The sequence below is a fragment of the Nematostella vectensis genome, chromosome 3, assembly GCF_932526225.1.
Source record: "Nematostella vectensis chromosome 3, jaNemVect1.1, whole genome shotgun sequence".
NCBI lineage: Eukaryota > Metazoa > Cnidaria > Anthozoa > Actiniaria > Edwardsiidae > Nematostella > Nematostella vectensis.
The window spans coordinates 6,114,308-6,132,915 of NC_064036.1; the positions used below are offsets into that span (position 1 = coordinate 6,114,308).

The 18,608-nt window shown below is 39.7% G+C and overlaps 3 protein-coding genes across 3 annotated transcripts; 1 reads left to right on the forward strand and 2 right to left on the reverse strand.

Annotated features, from left to right (window-relative positions):
- Positions 1-2,023: 2,023 nt before the first annotated feature.
- Positions 2,024-9,509, reverse strand: LOC5502967 (DNA-directed RNA polymerase III subunit RPC4). The gene is made up of 13 exons (XM_032371262.2): positions 9,296-9,509; positions 7,671-7,710; positions 7,278-7,362; positions 6,923-6,966; positions 6,804-6,828; positions 6,567-6,714; positions 6,403-6,487; positions 6,230-6,290; positions 5,861-5,987; positions 5,373-5,503; positions 4,578-4,688; positions 3,214-3,360; positions 2,024-2,845 (listed from the first exon to the last, which is right to left on the reverse strand). The coding sequence occupies exons 1-13, from the start codon at positions 9,378-9,380 to the stop codon at positions 2,735-2,737; spliced, it is 1,200 nt and encodes a 399-aa protein (XP_032227153.2). The 5' UTR covers positions 9,381-9,509; the 3' UTR covers positions 2,024-2,734.
- Positions 9,510-9,656: 147 nt separating this feature from the next.
- On the forward strand, positions 9,657-14,829 carry LOC5502958 (pre-mRNA-splicing factor RBM22). The gene is made up of 9 exons (XM_032371261.2): positions 9,657-9,847; positions 10,184-10,237; positions 10,355-10,384; positions 10,780-10,912; positions 11,249-11,349; positions 11,907-12,082; positions 12,375-12,575; positions 13,231-13,469; positions 13,981-14,829. The coding sequence occupies exons 1-9, from the start codon at positions 9,794-9,796 to the stop codon at positions 14,433-14,435; spliced, it is 1,443 nt and encodes a 480-aa protein (XP_032227152.2). The 5' UTR covers positions 9,657-9,793; the 3' UTR covers positions 14,436-14,829.
- LOC5502959 (calcium uniporter protein, mitochondrial) lies at positions 14,749-18,533 on the reverse strand. The gene is made up of 6 exons (XM_032371263.2): positions 18,426-18,533; positions 18,129-18,192; positions 17,571-17,861; positions 17,085-17,176; positions 16,066-16,338; positions 14,749-15,422 (listed from the first exon to the last, which is right to left on the reverse strand). The coding sequence occupies exons 1-6, from the start codon at positions 18,486-18,488 to the stop codon at positions 15,222-15,224; spliced, it is 984 nt and encodes a 327-aa protein (XP_032227154.2). The 5' UTR covers positions 18,489-18,533; the 3' UTR covers positions 14,749-15,221.
- Between the last annotated feature and the right edge of the window lie 75 nt (positions 18,534-18,608).

The window sequence follows — 18,608 nt, forward strand, 5'->3', positions numbered from 1 at the left end:
CCGTTCTTTTCATGTACCCTTCCAAACGTTCCAATTGCAAATGCATGCAAATAAACCAATGAGATTTTTCTGTGTTCATTTGTATTTGGAACGGTGTATGAAAAGAACGGCATTTGTCCTTGGCCTTAGTAATATAAGTATACTTTTTTATTAGAACCTTTTATGTGGGCGGCCTGAGATATCACCAAATTTTGAGAACGTGTTAAGGCTTAGAAATTATGCTTCAAAGTTATTTTTCGTTATATGATTTTGTGTTCTAAAATACAAAATCTAACTGTGTTAATTGGTTTTAAATATTTGTGTAATTCTCTTCTTCTAATAATTCATTGGGTATTATATTTTGACATACACTCATCCTCGGGTACAGGGCGCAAAATGGAGGGGGCGGAGACTAGAAAGGACTCCCTCGCCCCTCGATCGGCCTTGTTCCTCCTGTGACCTCGACGCCCTGCGTTGCCGAGGATGATATACACTGAAATTTAATAACATCCCTAAAAATATTCCAGGCTTCAAACGCTCCTAAAATAATAACGGCCTCGATTTCCAGCTTGTTTCTGTGAGCCCGCAGTAGCGACGGCAGTAGACAGGAAATAGAGGCTAAGAACGGCTCAACTGAGCTAGAACTAGACGTACTTATATAAAAAAAGAGAGTGGGTGAGGCTCTAGGGCAAGGGTTGTACCAGGCGGATCACAGGGTCGAGCCCACCAATCCCCCACCCCTACTAACTCTGTGAATTGAAATGTTAGAAATATATATTATTATTTTAAGAAACGGGAGCTACAATCTACGAATTGTAGAGTTCAGCGACTCCAAAAAATCAATAAAAGCGCAAGAATGTAATAACAGCAAGAACAATAATAATAATGATGATAAAAATAATAATATTCATGATGATAACAATAATGGTAATAATGGTAATCATAATGATAATAACAATAATGATGATGATGGCAAAAGAGGGAAACAGCACGCGCAGGAAATCAATGAAACAAGTGAAAGTTAGTTTTGCTCTTATTCCAGGGTCTGGAGGCAACTAAAAAATGAAGGAACTCGGAAGGCAGGAAATATTTTGGATTAAGGTTAGAAATATTTTATTCTGATTCCCGTGCACGCTTATTTAGATCTTATAACCCTTTCTGTACCTTCTTGCCGTCCACGCACATAATAATGACGTTACCTTTATACACCTATACTTGGGATTCGACGAGGGGCTCGTAGTTCTGCTAGATCATCCACAATTTAACAGCGGTGTAACAGCACGTGTAATAGTTGTACTAACGCTGGAAACCGATTGATAGAAAACAACAGCGATAACATAAAAACAGAGTGTCACTTCCGTTGACGTTCGACCCTTTCCGTTGTTCAGAGCCATCTTTGTCTTTGTTGTCCTTTGCCGAGGAGAATCTCATGCGTAGACTCAACAGGCCTTCTCTAGACAGTAGACTAGACAATAGAAGCCGCAAATGTTTACAAAGTAGCTTTACAACAAGAAAAGGAGTGATCGCCAATGCGATAAGATACAGACCAGGATACGGACGGTGATTACGAATAGATTTAAAGATTAATTTGGATTGGTACCCTTGAGACGGCCATTTGATATCTAAAGGGTAGCTAATTTTTATCCTGTTCGAACAATTTATCTGGCCCATAACAAAGTTTTGCTTGTTGGTTTTTAATTTTTTTTTTTTGCGAAAAAGTATGGGGCTTTCTTTCATCGATGTGGTGAGGTTTGGGTGGGGGACCACGTGCAGAGTAATATAACTTTTTTTCTGAGATTTTTTGAGCGCGATTGTATTAGTCTTTATTGACACAGCTAGCCGCGCAGGAGACGAGACTACAATTGTACAACTACTATGCTTTGCTGTGTCGATAACAAGCATATTATGACCGTCGCATTATGACGTCATAAAGTACTGCCGTGCGGTTTGGGCAGGCGATGATAGGTACGCTGGTGGGAGCTTGTAATAGAAATCCGTTACGTGTAAGCATGTAGACCCTACTTCCGCATGAAATGCTGTCAAACTCATTACAAGGTAATTTATTGGGTCTATTTACTTTTTTCTTGGCAAGGATAAAAAAGGTGTGTTTTTTCATCACATCGAATTTACCTGATCTTTGAGCGTGGATGGATGACATTTTTTCCTGCGAGATAATTTTTCATTTATAATACGAAAGAGGTCTTGATCTCTATTTTTGCGTTCAGAAAATGTATTTACAAATCTTCCATCGCCCCTCAAATATCCCCCTACGAAAAGCCCATTCTGTTGTATCATATTGAGTGAGACCTTAATAGTTTTTTGTTTGATTTCATCTTACTAGAAGCATAAATAATTTCCCCCTTGAAATGTAAAGGATCAATACTGTTCACATAGTACTCTGTTACAATTAGTTAAAGCACTTTATCGGCATAATTGAAGATTAATTAAATTGTTGTAAGGCACAAGCCAGTTAGCAATCCCTATAGAGGCATACAGATGTGCCTGTTTGCTAGCTGGTCAGCAGTCTCATTGTCAGGCATTGAGATGAGCCTGTGTGCTAGCTTGTCAGCAGTCTCTCATTGTCAAGCATACAGATGTGCCTGTTTGCTAGCTGGTCAGCAGCCTCTCATTGTCAGGCATTTAGATGAGCATGTGTGCTAGCTGGTCAGCAGTCTCATGATCAGGCATATATATGAGCCTTTGTGCTAGCTGGTCAGCAGTCTCTCGTGATCAGACATGTAGATGAGCCTTTGTGCTAGCTGGTCAGCAGTCTCTCATAGTCAGGTGTACAGATGAGCTTGTGGTTTAAGTGCCCAAGGACGGTCATATCAGTGCGCTGCTCACCTGTATGCACTGCCACCACATCCTTAAAAAATACAAATAATTCATTAGAAGCACTACTTTACACATTCACAACATGTTTTATCTCTTTCACAGGTCCTTTGACTTTTGTTCCTCCATATAACAGTAGTCCATATAACATACACTTCCAAAGCCCTTATTTCCAATACTATGCATAAACATACTAGCAAACATGCACCAGAACTCAGGAAGGGTCAGCGTGTCAGAGTGAGAGGTGACCATATCAAAATGGGGATAAAACAAAGGGGTGGGCCCAAACTTTTCTCTTGGACTGAACTGATGGATTCAGTTCCTGAAATGTTTCATACAGTATATTAATATCAAGAAAAAAATATTCACTACAGTAACTCATCACACTCAGCCAGACCATACCTGAAGAAAGGAACATGATGTTCCCATGGCAACATCAAGCACCACCTCGCCCAGCATCAATCTGGCTTTTCCAGACTTCAAAACTTGAAGCTTGCCAATGTAGCCTTCCGAAACATTCCTCAGTGTTAATGGCTTGTCTGCTTTAGTCTGAAGTTATAAGATTGCTCATTGAGTTATGTGTAGCTACCTCTCCAAGAGAAAGGAAGTCAAGTTGAGGCCCCTTCTAACCATGGGTGTACCCAGAATTAGCCGAGCAGGGTGTGTAGTCATAGCTACTGTATCACATCGAAAAAGCATAGTATTTGAAGATTCCTTTAAAGTAAGACCCACTTTTTGGCCGCCAAAGGGTGTGCACCCCCTGTGTACCCCCTGTGTGTGCACCCCCATGTGCACCCCCTGTGTACCCCCCTGTGTACCCCCATGTGCACCCCCATGTGCACCCCCATGTGCACCCCCATGTGCACCCCCCTGTGTACCCCCATGTGCACCCCCCTGTGTACTCCCATGTGCACCCCCCTGTGTACCCCCTGTGTGTGCACCCCCTGTGTACCCCCATGTGCACCCCCCTGTGTACCATATGTGTACCCCCATGTGTACCCCCTGTGTGTGCACCCCCCTGTGCACCCCCCTGTGTACCCCCATGTGCACCCCCATGTGCACCCCCCTGTGTACCCCATGTGTACCCCCTGTGCACCCCCCTGTGCACCCCCCTGTGTATCCCCATGTGCACCCCCATGTGTACCCCCTGTGTACCCCCATGTGCACCCCCCTGTGTACCCCCATGTGCACCCCCCTGTGTACCCCCATGTGCACCCCCCTGTGTACCCCCCTGTGCAACCCCCTGTGTACCCCCTGTGTACCCCCCTGTGCAACCCCCTGTGTGTGCACCCCCTGTGTACCCCCATGTGCAACCCCCTGTGTACCCCCCTGTGTACCCCCCTGTGCAACCCCCTGTGTACCCCCTGTGTACCCCCTGTGTACCCCCCTGTGCAACCCCCTGTGTGTGCACCCCCTGTGTACCCCCCTGTGCAACCCCCTGTGTGTGCACCCCCTGTGTACCCCCCTGTGCAACCCCCTGTGTGTGCACCCCCTGTGTACCCCCTGTGCAACCCCCTGTGTGTGCACCCCCTGTGTACCCCCCTGTGCAACCCCCTGTGCACCCCCTGTGTACCCCCTGTGTGTGCACCCCCTGTGTACCCCCCTGTGTACCCCCCTGTGCAACCCCCTGTGTGTGCACCCCCCCTGTGTACACGCCTGCTAACAGCCAAAAATACAGTGTGTAGATTTTGTTGAACTGGTAATTCTAACACTCAATGCTGTGTACTTTTGGTTATGTGACTCTCAATGATTCATATGGAACTCACCTCTTGATTAGTGTCATTGCTGCTTTCTTGATTGGTGCTCATTGGCTCAGCTTGGTTAGATGGTCTAATGGGAAGTTTATCAGGGAACTGGAAGAACATGAGCTTTTCTTCCTAAAAACATTCACAAAATTTAGTAGATATTTTTGAAATCAGTTTATTGGTAGGGTACAAATATGTACACCTTCTGCCAGATCATCACAATGGGCCTTTTTCTGGATGAAAGAACTTTTGAGCAAAATCAAGCCTTTTGCAGACGGTACAGTTTTCTCGCTTTTTTCTTACCGATTTACCACATTTTAGTACCTTTTAACCAGCTTTTTTGCCAGTGGGTGGCCGCGAACCTATTTTGCGAGCATAAAAAAATTGCAGCAAAATGTCTAAATATGGCATTGGTGTGGCGAGTAAGTTTAGAGTTCTTGTTATAAATCTTTGGCATAAATTAGCTGTTCACATTTCAAATATGCAAAGTGTTTTCTTATAAACTATTCCTCAGAACAAATGGAAACAAAAGAGCAAAAGGTGTGTTGAGAATGAGTTTGTTGATTTGTATCTCATTGTTGAAGACAGCTTGTTCAGCATCTCGTGTTTACTTTAAAATATAAATTATTTATTTGAAAACTCTGTTGGATTTAGAATCAAACTATCTGTAATCTAATTAGTATATTTAATTAAAAACGTGATCTTGAAAAAAGGTGAGGGTAAACAAAATAGCGTTTATGCATAGTTTCCTTTCTGGAAATTGGCCCATTAACACCTCACTCTGGCAAAAAAAACAAAAAAACAAAGTGAGAATACCTCAGGTTCACAGGAGAATAACGTTGAGAATGGGATGTCTGTTTCTGTAGCTGATCCTGCTTTTCTGATGGCTTGTGGCTTGACGGGCTTTGGGGGCTTAACGTCAGGCTCATCTACATCCATTGGCTCCTCTACAAACCAAAGCACACAACATAATCAAAGACATGCCTCATACCTGATGATCTTTAAGGTTGTCCACCTAAAAGACATCTTCTAATCGTGTAAAAAAATGTGACTTTATATTTTCACTTTTTGTGTATGTATAGTCACAGGTGTGCTACAGACAGGTGTGTTACAGTGGGCTACTAATAAAGCAGGGTAATTTCAAATATGCAGTAATTTCTTCATCAAAAGTGAATACAGAATGTGGTGTGAATATGAGTGTTTTGGACATTTCTAACAACCATTGACAACCATTTCAAAATCATCCGTATGCATATAAATCAGGAAGGGAGAAAATGATACAAAATATCCAAATTGTCAAATACCTTTGATAAGCCCAGGGAGTATTTTTGGCTTTGTGTCTGATACAGCTTCCTGGTATTGGTACTGGGACAGTGGGATCTGGACAGGAGCCATGCCATACTCCTCAGATTCATTCTCCCCACCTTCACTCTGATGCCACAAAGAGATTGTTAGAATCATAGTGGACTTCACAAAATAAACTATTTCATTGTTAATACAGTAGAATTTTTTGTCTTGTGTGTTGGAGTTTTGGGCAGACATCAGCTACTCTTAATTTTTTTTCTTTCACCCTTTCTCTCATTTGTCTATTTATGGGTTGGGTGTAATACCTGCATGCTTCTTCCTGAGGCCCTGCATACTTCAAACTGATAACATCCGGCATCTTTACTCACCCCAACATTCAGCATTCTCAGGATTCTTTTTGATTCTTCATCATCACAAAAATCACCTTTTCTATAGGAGAAAAAAAAGTCAAGGCTACAATAAAGTAATGCGTTGTACCATACAATTAACAAGAAACAGAATGAAAATGTTGTCTCTTTTTCCTGGTTTTTGTGATAACTACCTCTCTGTCTTTGTGGCAGACGAAGCTTTTTTATCAACACTTTTAGAGCCACCAGAAGGACCTGTTGTTGGCACTACTGTCTGACCTGTAAAACAGTGTGATTATTAAGATAGGGGATATATTCATATACTCTATTCGTATTTGATTAAAACAAAATAAGTTACCTATTCTTGATTTTTCTGCTGGGCCCATTGAGAACACAGATGGTGATGAGACAATTTCATTGCCTCGCCCTCTTCCCCTCCCCCTGCCACGCCCGGAATCTTTGCCTCGCTTGTTATCCCCTCTACCTCGTCTTTCTGACTTTTGCCTCTAACAATGCAACACATCATGTATGTAGCATACATATAAGCATAAATATAAGCATAAAAGTTTTTGTAAGCAACATGTTTCAATCTTACCTCTGTCTGAGATGCATCCTTTGGTCTAAAATAGGATAAAAAATGTCAAAATAAATACATTCATATACAGTAACAATTATATGCCAGTTTATTTAAAATCTTTATCACACAGTACTTACTCTTCCTTCACTCGTCTTGTTGGGATGTTAGGGGTAAATGTCCGCTGCAAGTGAAAAATTAACAGGTTTGGAGCTTAGGGTTTTTCAATTCATTTCAATTTTTTTCATAATATAAAATTCCACATATAGCATGGCTACAGTTGAGGTGGTACTGGTTTTGATTACAAATTGCATATACAGAGCATGATGTTCAAGCCAATCAATATTATGTGACAAGCCTGCATGTGAGTATGGGTAAAATCCTGCATGTGAGTATAGGGTAAAATTCACTGAAGTACTGAGCATGCGTAATACCCATGCCTGTGTACTTGTACATTGATGTGCTTCAACTTCTTTTTGTGAATCAACTTGATACCTTTTGTGCACCCCCTAGGGTAACCTTTGGAGTTCCTCCCAGAGTAAGATCTCTTGCTGGACGCAGCGATGGAAGCCTGCCAGGGCTAAAAAATGTAAACATTTAACACCCATGAAAAAATACAAACAAGTGGCATAGCAGCCTGCTTCAACATCTTTGTACTGTATTTCACATTGATTACACATTAATCACATTGATAGGCAACTCTTCAACTTGTCAAGACTGGTTTATATTGATTGTTTTATATATAATGTGTGATTGGTTGGGACAAACACTCCATACACATTTTTTGCAATTCACAGTTTTACTGCTAATGTTGTAAAATATACTGTATTGCGTGGATTGTATAACATACAGTATGGGGATTGTGCATGCAATAATACTGTTGTATACCTTGTGGAAGAAGAAGTACCAAGCTGACGTGACAATAAGGCTACAAAATAGCATGAAAAAATCATTATCATGCATTACTGTGTAATACATGTGTCACACACAACCTGTTGTATTACAGGTAACATACAAATGATGAAATTCTCATTCTTTGATAACCATAAAGGTGTCCAGATGACAAACTTTTATTAATAAACAATAAAAAAATCACTTCCTGGATTCATTTAATTACAGTAGTACCTACAGTATGAAGTAGACAACTGTAAAGTGCATACTTCTAATCAGCAGCCAATACACAAATTCATTAAATGTCTCTTTAAAACAGGTGTAAGGGGACCACAAAAAAACGCACAGAAAGTAAAAAAAAAATAATCCAAACCGTATCAAATTAAAAAAAAATGCACCCCCCCAAAAAAAAAACTACCAAAAAAAAACCCAATATACAGCACTAATTTGAAGACAAAACCACAGCAATACAAACCTTTTCATCGCACTGTATCACTAATCTAGTCATTCATTAACCTAGTCATTTGATAATTTAATATAGATAGCGTATTTCCAGCGGTACTCTCCAATTCTATACAGAAAATAGGTGTCAAATACGACCAAGGTTTTTAATATTTTTCATCAATTTAGGGGAGGCGCAAACCGTATTCTATTTATTTTGTGCTAAATTCTTTCGAAATTTTAGTGGGCCAACGAAAAACTTACTTTGAACTTGTAGTCAATTTCCCGGGATAATATATCATTGCTGAGTCCAACCCGCCAAGGATTATATCGTCAATAATGAATGTTCTTAAATTATTACCGAGAGGACAACCTGGTTTGTATGTTCGGCCTTTCCTATTATTCATTCCCCCCATTTTACAATTCCTCAACGGATGCACCCTGAGTGAAACCGTAGTTGACACCTTGAAAATATTGAGTTGTGACGTGACTAGATTAGCAATGTACAAAATTGTGAATAATTTAGTTGCCATTAAGGCAGGAGATTATGTTTCATTTTCTACAACCATAACTAGGAGGAATCATGACCAAAAACTAGATGTTCTGTCCCCCAGAACCGATATTTATAAGTTTTCGTTTTTTCCACGCACTGTTCCACAGTGGAACAGTTTGCCAAGCTACACAGTGAAGCAAAAAGTGTTGCTTCCTTCAAGACATTAATTCCCTAGACCTATGTATTTTTTTCCCAGATCACATCATGTCATTTATTTAATTTCATATTTCATACTGAATTGATACATATATATGTATATTTATAATCTCGTTATTTAGCAACCTAGCTTTACCGAGCAAATAAACTGAAACCTGAAACCTTATAACTATTTGTTTCCACGCTAAAACTTATCGACAAAACTACTGGCGTTTCACGCTCAACTGAATAGCGCACAAATAAGACAAATGCATTATCTATCTATTAGACTCTACATAACTTAAATCAAAGATAAATAATAGAAATAATAAGACAAATGAATTTATTAAGTAACTACATATATCAAGTGGAGCGTTGCATATAAATAGAAAAAAAAGAATAGACGCTACAATTTGTCGTTAACATTCACAGCTACAATATTACACTAACTTTAAAAAATCAGTAAATTAATATCAGTAATAAACTCTCAAACCTCGAGCTCCTAAAAGTGATGAACCAGGTGTTTTAGGAGCCGCATCCTTTTTCTCTGTGTTGTTTTTCAGGCTCTGCTCGGCCATATCGCTTTCAAAGTGTGCTTTCTTCTAAGCTAGTCGTGTAAATAACGCCAAACGTTTTTACTTTGTTTCTTTCTGGAAAACAATCTCCCCGTCCGCCATGTTTTTTTTCCTTCTGTGAGCCTGCGGATATCACAAGCGGAATGTCATAACACAGGCATCCAGTCCTATTTTTTTCTGTCTACCAGCAAGCATGCAATATTGCAGCATTTTTGCCACTATCATTATCATACGCATAGAAAACACCATTAACACGCTTTTAACTATTTCTAGGTGGGAAAATTAATGAATGGGTGGCGAAAAAGCGAACTAAATTACATGCTATTCCAAGGGACTGGATAGGGAGTAAGACGGTTCGTGTCAGCGGCAGTTTTCCTGACATGGGTCATGCAAGGGAGGCTTAGTGCATTTTCAACATGGCGACGTCGAAAAGCGCGAACACGTACAACAGACAGAACTGGGAGGACGCGGTAAGAATGGCGGTTAACACGTTACTTGAATCATGGAATATCTAGTGGGGCTATTGATTAAGCTGGCTCTCGAATTGTGCGATGTTTCGTGGCTTGGATGAGTTTATTTCCGCTTTGTGGATCTATCGAACCATGTGTTGTCTAGATGCAAGTAACGATGCAAGTTTTCAGGGAGATAGGAAACATCTCTTATTGCGATTTGTTCTAATCCATCTCTCTGCGATATAATGTACTTTATGTTATCATGTTTTGGGTTATGACAAGGTTTGAATCACACAAAAAAGTAAATTGCCAAGTTGTCCTCTATGAAGGTTATTAAAATCTTCTTTACTTTAGGAATTTCCAATATTGTGTCAAACATGTCTTGGCGACAATCCATACATTCGAATGGTGAGTAGACAATTATATGCTTACTAGTATGAAAAACGTGAAGCCTGAATCTGGTGAAAGGGTTGGAATAATCTCCTTAAGGAAATGATTACTGACACCCCCATTTTGTTTTTCTAGACAAGAGAGACACATGGTCGGGAATGCAAGGTAAGGAATATGTCTAAAACTCAGTCCTATTTTCTGCTCTATAAACGCCACTTTTTAACACATACTTGGACTACTGTATCTGTCACCAGATAATGTAGTGTAGAGCAAACCACCAAAGTTGTAGACTGCAACATAAGAGTATTGGTTTGTTTTTTTTCTAAATACTGTGCTGCTGTATCTAAACTAAAACACACCAATAACGTTTTTGTTTTGTTCAAAATTTCAACAAGTAGTTTTGATTTTAAAACCCGAAACTATTTTGGGAAAAGTATATAGTCAATCAAACTTATAAAAAGTTCAAATGCCTATGTGATTTCAACAAACTAAATAACGATTGTAACTCTCGGTGGTGTCAATTTGGGTGTACGGTCAATGATATGATCTTGCATTTTTAGATTTGCGCACGACCATTCACCATCTTCAGGTGGTGCCCTGGTGCCCGGATGAGGTTTAAGAAAACTGAAATCTGCCAGACATGCTCCAAATTGAAAAATATTTGTCAGACTTGTCTTCTAGACCTGGAGTATGGTGAGAACTGGTCTTTCCCATCACAGAATTACGCATGCATAAGAAGACATGTTTACTCCAAAATCAGCTTTTAAATCGGTTAATCATCTTTAACGTAAAATCTTGCTGGTTTTAATTTGTTTTACATTTCAACAAAATATTTAATTTATTGTGATGCAATATTGCTGAGTGACAGTCTTACCTATAATTTGTAATTAATTTTCTGTTTTATCCTTTAAAAAAATAGCATTGAATTAGCATACATCCTCGTTTGCAAAAGAGCAAGTAATGAGATTATTAATTTTCATTAGTTTTTAGGTATAGACCAGACTGATAGAATTGTCTCTTTTTTTTTAGGCTTACCAGTTCAAGTTCGGGACAAGTCTTTAGGGTTAAAAGATGAAATGCCCAAATCAGATGTCAATAAAGAGTATTACACACAAAATGTGGAGAGAGAAGTAAGCATCAAAGGCTATGCTGTCAAACTATAATGAAGTAGGCAGTTACTACTAAAACGTAGCCAGTTGTGAGAGGATTGACGCAAAATTAATACTGAAGTAGCCAGTTACTACTAAAACATAGCCGGTTTCGAGAGGATTGACGCAAAATTAATTCTCTTATGCATCAGACAAAAAGTGTCCAGCAATAAAATGTGAAGTAGGTGATTGAGCTCCTGCAGTCCCGTCTTGTTTTGGCAGCCCTGTATAATGTATTTTTTGTTTAAATGAAACAGGTTTGAAAAAAGCAATATTTAACAATTAGACTACGAGTTAGAGTTTTCTATGAGTCAATAGCGCCGAGTTGACTATTTGACTCATAGAAAACGAGAACGATTTTAATAATAATTCATGTTGTTTTTGTCCCGTTTTTTTTCTCTACTCACTATCTATCGCTCAATAGTGAGATGGGAGCCAATCAAATTGTAGGATCTGTGATAGTAAGTGAGTACATTTATACTAAATATGGAGTATACAGTAAGTACAGTATCCTGAGATAGTTTGCTTCCCTTACTCAGCTAGCAGACTCGGATGGCACCAGCCCTGGCGGTGCTTTGCAAGGCAAGGCAAATGCCCCAAGTGATCTTCTTATGAAGCTTGCGAGGACCACACCCTACTATAAACGCAATCGTCCACACATCTGCTCCTTCTGGGTGAAGGGTGAATGCAAGAGAGGAGAAGAATGTCCTTACAGGTATGTCTTACCTTACAGGTATTTGCAAGCTGCTAATGGCCCCTGTAAGTTAAGCCCAGGCTTAACCAGATCTTAAGACATATTTAAAAAAAATAAAATATACCAAAAGATAAGCCTGAACAAACATACATTAGGAAACTTTGTTAGTGGGCTTATAGCTGTCTGATACACCACAGTTTCTTTGACAAATTTTAGCTTTTTTTGACAAATTAAAATATTTTTGTCCATAAAAGTCATATACAATACATATATCACATTTTATATTGTTTATAACCTCTGTTGTTTTTTCTAGGCACGATATGCCCACAGACCCCAATGACCCTCTTGCAGACCAGAACATCAAAGATCGTTACTATGGTGTGAATGATCCAGTGGCCAATAAGCTGCTAAAGCAGGCCCAGAGCATGCCCATGCTGGATACTCCCACAGATAGATCAATAACAACATTATACGTTGGCGGCCTTGAGGGCAAAGTCACTGAACAAGACTTAAGGTATGGCAAGCTTGATTTACACGAATCTTTATTTTCTTCAGTAAGCGTACAATAATGAGTAGGGATAGCTAATAGTTCTTTTTACTGAAACTACATATACCATGAGCTAGCTTTACTAATGGTTCATTTAAAGGGGCAGCGTCATGGTACTGTGCATGTCTGGAGTCTGTGTTTATTGTTGGCTTGTAATTGTCTACAAACAGTTGAACATAAAGCTGTCAATGCCTTGTTAAAATAATATGCAATATTTTATTGAAAACTATGTTTATTGAAAGTTTGTGGTCATTTCCTTTGGATTTAAGTCTCCCAAATGTACCAAAGGCTCAGAAGTGAATATCAGTATTTGACTGAAGTTTATTGTGTCCGGGCCGGAGAGCTATTGCAAAGCTCTTACCATGACACTGCCCCTTTAAGACCTCTTGAAACTTGTTTATCTATTGTGACTGGGTAATGGTACCTCTAGCTAAAATTAATATAAAAAAAGATGTTAAATTTCTAACCTGAATGTCAGATTTTTCTCTAAATAGGCTTAACTGATCCAGATTTTGTCACAAATCCTCTGGCTTGACATGTTAATCATGGCATTCTACAAATAAAACCCATGCAATCATTGGACCCTGACCAATCTAACCACTTTTTTACCAATGTTCTGCAGGGATCATTTCTATCAATTTGGTGAGCTGAGATCCATCAGCATGGTTCCAAGACAAAACTGTGCCTTTGTCTGTTTCACATCACGCGCAGCAGCAGAAGCAGCTGCTGATCGTTCATTCAACAAGCTGATCCTCAAGGGGCGACGACTGAAGATAATGTGGGGCAAGTCACAAGGCCAGCAGCCAGCCCCTGGACGACAGGGCGGCCATACCCTTACACCAGTTCCTGGACTTCCTGGAGGTTTGTACCATGTATAATATCTGTTTTATTTGCACACACAAGTTATAAATTAAGATACAAGCCAGATTAAACAACATGCAGGACAAGCAAAACAGAAGCAGACGAAAGGATGAAATTAAAGTATAAGAATATAGTCCTGTTTATTTTTAACTGAACACACTTAACTGTAATGCTAACTTAGTACTATATAAACAATCTAGTCAAATCACGCTAGTACACTATTATTGATGCCCCATCCTGGTTTTCCAAGGCTATAAGCCAATTCATTGAAAGCCAAAAAATAGCAAATACAGCCAAGCCAGATTTTTCTAAAATGATTCACCCTTAATGAAATAAAAAAGATGCATCCATTTAAGAAGTGGAACAATTGTGTGCCTTTATCACTCTGGATATTATAATAACAGTTTTGCTTTACAACATAAAAAAGTACATACGGTAAGTAACAACAAATAAATAATGTTAGAGTTATTGATTTGTAGAGTTCTAATGTGAACATGTTTTTTTTTTGTAGCCCTACCAGCCCCTCCAGCTGAGAAAGAAGACCAGGGAGACTACTTCAACCTCAGTACACCAGCCGCAAACATGAGGCTACCTCCACCACCACAACACACAGGACCACCGCAGCCACGCCCACCCCATGGGATGCTACAGGGTGGTGGCCCACCACAACCTCCCCCAAACCTTCCCCCTCCTCCAGGGGGCATGAGAGGGATGCCGCCGCCGCCTCCTATGGGCATGTACCCACCGCCAAGGGGCTTCCCACCACCCCCATTCAGCCCCCCTCCTCCATTCTACAGAGGGCCTCCGCCTCCTAGGGGTATGCCACCTCCACCCAGACAACGGATGCCGTCACAGGGACCACCTCAAGTACACTACCCTTCGCAGGATCCTCAGAGGCTAGGCGCAGTGAAGGCAATGGAGAAGGGGGAACCGCCCAAGGCACCGCCTGTGGGAAGTGGATCATAAATAATCTTGGTACTGTATTCTCTGGCATGAAAAGAGCTTGTTGCTGGATCCATTACAGATATGCATCCTTATTATCCTTGACCCATGGGGCTATCCTTGATGTACAAGTGTTGGAGAGCAAACAAAATAAGTAGAACTCACCCAGGGGATATGGGGATTTATGTGATTTCTACAGTACTCTATATGACAAATGTGAACGCAAGCATCTGTTATGTTTTTTGTATACCACTCTCCATGTCGACAACTTGTGGTGATTCACAGTTTACAGATTAACTTCAACAGCTATATTCCATCATAAGCATACATCACTATGTTTTGAACACAGCTTCTTTAGGTGTGTTTATTTTATTTTTAACTGTACAAAAAAACAACAAAAATAAATTGTGTATCAAGACGTTGTTCGCTTTTATTGTGTTTACACAAGATTTTGTATTTTCTAACTAAAGTTACTTCATTTGATTATGGAAGTGCACAGGAGTACAAAGATCTTTTTGGGCTTCAAATGACATGAAAAAGTGAATCTATTGGTTCATTCAAATACCTTATAACATCGTTTCTAATTAAGCCAATTAAAATCCTATAAAGGATACATTGTGGACGAGCTAAGATGTTTCACGAAATACTGTTACCTGTCAAGCAAATGAATTTTTGGAATTAATAAATAAATTAAAAATTCACAGACAGGGCAAAGCAATCTAAGTACCACCCCCATCTTATTTTACAAAATAGCACGATCAGGTAAATACAGATAAATTGCATCATTGATTATCACATTAAAGTAAATCCTTATTTGTCAGCAATCTTTTCTGTGATTCTTGTTGGAAGGTGAAGCTTGTAGGGGCTACGTAGTTCCTTCAAGTCTTCCTCTATCTTGGCCATGCAATCTTTCAGGTGATTGTACTTCTCAACATCGAAGGATTTCTTTTTGGACAGCTTGTGGAATGCGAGCAAATGCTGTCTGTCTCTAGCATCTGGATACAGATATTCCTGAAAGGAGAATTGCCTTGTTAGACTCGATAGACAATAAACCCAGGTAAAGTGTCAAAGAAATACAGAGCAGAGGGGTAAATATTTTTGTAGATTCACTAGAAAGAGGTCAGACTACTGTGAACCAATATATGAAGGATCAGTATTTTGACAAAAATGTCCAGCGACAAAAACGTCCAGCCTTTTCAGTAATTATGGTGTACTATTGTAGATTCACTAGAAAGTGGTAACACTACTGTGAACCAATATATGAAGGATCGATATTTTGACAAAAACGTACAGCCTTTTCAGTAATTATGGTGTACTATTGTAGATTCACTAGAAAGTGGTAACACTACTGTGAACCAATATATGAAGGATCGATATTTTGACAAAAACGTACAGCCTTTTCAGTAATTATGGTGTACCAATGAATCATTAGCAGAGGAAGAAGAGGAGGCAACAATGTCCAAAATGGGGTGTGAATTGTGATAAATGAACAGTTATTATTTGCACAGGACTTTCGGAATGAAATGAGAAATACTTGAAACTTAAAAAAAATGCAACTTGAAAATTTCCATTCAATCATTTTAAAAATGGACAGATTCAAAACTTCCTAAAATATCAACCCATCAAAGTAAGACTAGTATGTTAAATGTCTTACCTGTCTAGTTATAACAAAGTAGGCATAACATGCCATCGCTGTTCCGTAGCCTACGAAGTATGTCACAGGTTCCATGATATCCCAGGAATATTCCCACCAAGTAAGCCTGGCAAGTAACCCAAACTGCACAGCCATGAAGCCAAGACCTCCCCACACAAGGAAGTTGGCACGTTTGGCAGCTTTGTCATTTAGCTCTGATTTTAACTTTTCCATCGGCTGCAGATCAGCCTTAATTTCCTCTAGTTTACTCAGGAGCTTCTCTTCTTTCTGTAGCTAAGGTAGAAAGGAAAAGGTGTGATGAGGGGTTGAAAAAGTAGTCTGTCTACATATTCAATTTATCTCCAATGAAGAATCATCAGCTTGGGCAGGGATTCTTTAGGCAAGCTTCAGTCTTTTTTGGGGATTTGCGAATTGCAAACTTACTCTACATAAAACTACTGTAATGTCATTGCCCCCGTCTTAAATTAAAGTCAGGTAAAAGTATGCTTGCCTCTGTTATGAATAGGGAAAGCAGAATAATACAATATGTGTTTTTTGTAAAGAAAACAGTTCAAAACACTGTTTATAAAGAAACTCAGACAACGTCCACACGTATATGGAATCAAATGAATCAGCAACTTTTTTGTTTCGGATACAGCTATTTTTAACACGTATAGGGCGATTACATTGGCGGATCCGCAACTTTTTTAATCCGCAATCGAAAGCAGAACGAAATGAATACGCTGTGATTCTGTATACTTTTCGATTACGGAATCTGTGTGGATGGTTGAATCTGTAACTTTCAGTTACAATAACATCAAATTGATCCAGTCTCTAGCCATAGAATGTGTAAACAACGTGTCAAGCTAGAGTGATACGGAATCGCTGTATACCTGTAGATAGGCGATTACGATGAGATTACGCTACATGTGGACGCAAAACTTTTAGATTACGGAAAGAAAAAGTTGCGGATTCATTCGGTTCTGTAGACGTGTGGATGGGGCCTCGATCCTAACTTTGCCTTTTACTTGACGCCTTACCTGATGCTCTTCGATATTCATTGAGCTGTACAACTGATGTATTAGTGTCTTTACATGGGCAAGTGACCTTTGATCGTCCTCAGCTATTGCGACTGATCACAAGATGGAAACAAACACATTATTAATCGTATATATTGCAGGGAAGGAAGATCGGACAAGGGGGGGGGGGGGATCTAGAAGTTCCAGAAAGGGCGGCTGAAGCAAGAGTTTCAAGAAAGGGGGATTCATTGTTCTTCCATAGATTTCCCAATATTTCTTGTTATTTTTAAGCCAAATATCAGAAAATAGGGGGGACCCTCACCAAAATCCTCCCCTGGGACCTCACCCTGGGCACAGGTCCAGATGTTTGGATATTTTAAACCTATTCATATGCTAATTTTTGCTTTAAAGAAATGAATTATTTTCTTAAAATTATAGCTTACAGGGAGGGGTGGCTTTGTTATCCAATTTGCACCAAAAAAGGATCAATGGGATCGATACTAATACCTGTATCGGGTACTTTCACATCGTACTCCACATCATTAATAACTAGCTTAAAGTTTGACTTCATAAGAACATCTACTTTTGTGCTTCCAGAGATACGAGACCCGCTGGGGTCGTAGACGGCTACTCGCTCGATGCCTCCGTCTTCTTCCTTTACGTTCTCGATAAAATCTTTGACAGATTCGCTCAGAGGTCTGAGTGTAAACTGACAGAGTTCCCGTCGGGACGGAAGAGGGACGGTTACAACTGGAAATCCACTTTTAAAATGGACTTGAATATTTTGTGAATCATCTCCTGCGAATAAGTAATATCGTCTTAAAACAATCGGTACAAAATCGAAAGCATACAATTAGTTTATGTTTTGCCATAGAAAAGTCTCGAAAGAACAGCCAATTAAAATGTTCACATCCTCGAACAACAAACGTGTACGCTTCGCTATTTGGTGATTCTTTCCAGAAAGCGTTTCCTTATACATTGTAGGTGATATGCAGATTTCGGTCGCAATTAAACTATATTAAGTTAAATAATATGCATCACGGTAAGAAAAAGAAGACGACAAACCTTGCAGCTGAAGGAAGACAGAAGACGTTTGGAAAGCACGGCAGAACAACGGGTTCTGAAAAGCCTAAAACAGTATAACTGGTAGATTATTTATAAAAATGGACAGTATAAACCTAGATTGTGAGCCACGGTCAACAATGGCTTCAGGCCGTAAGAGCCTAATTAGAAGAATAAGAATCAATACCAAAAACAACAGTTGTATCGAAAAAAAGGGTCCGCTTTTCAAGCTAGAGATTGCATTCCTTACAATATATAGATGCCGGTAGATAGACAAGTGAACTATAAAGGGTGTCCTACCGCACGAGATGAGGAGAATCTTGCAAGCGGTTTCCATATTCGAAAGGACCGGCTCGCCGCCATGTTTGCAGGAGCTCTGGGTGGTAACCTTGGGGAGGGGAGGGTGGGGTGGCTCCCTGTCTCACAGGTATCCCACCAATATGGATGGCTCCGCCTAATAAATATTCTTTTATCTATTCTTTT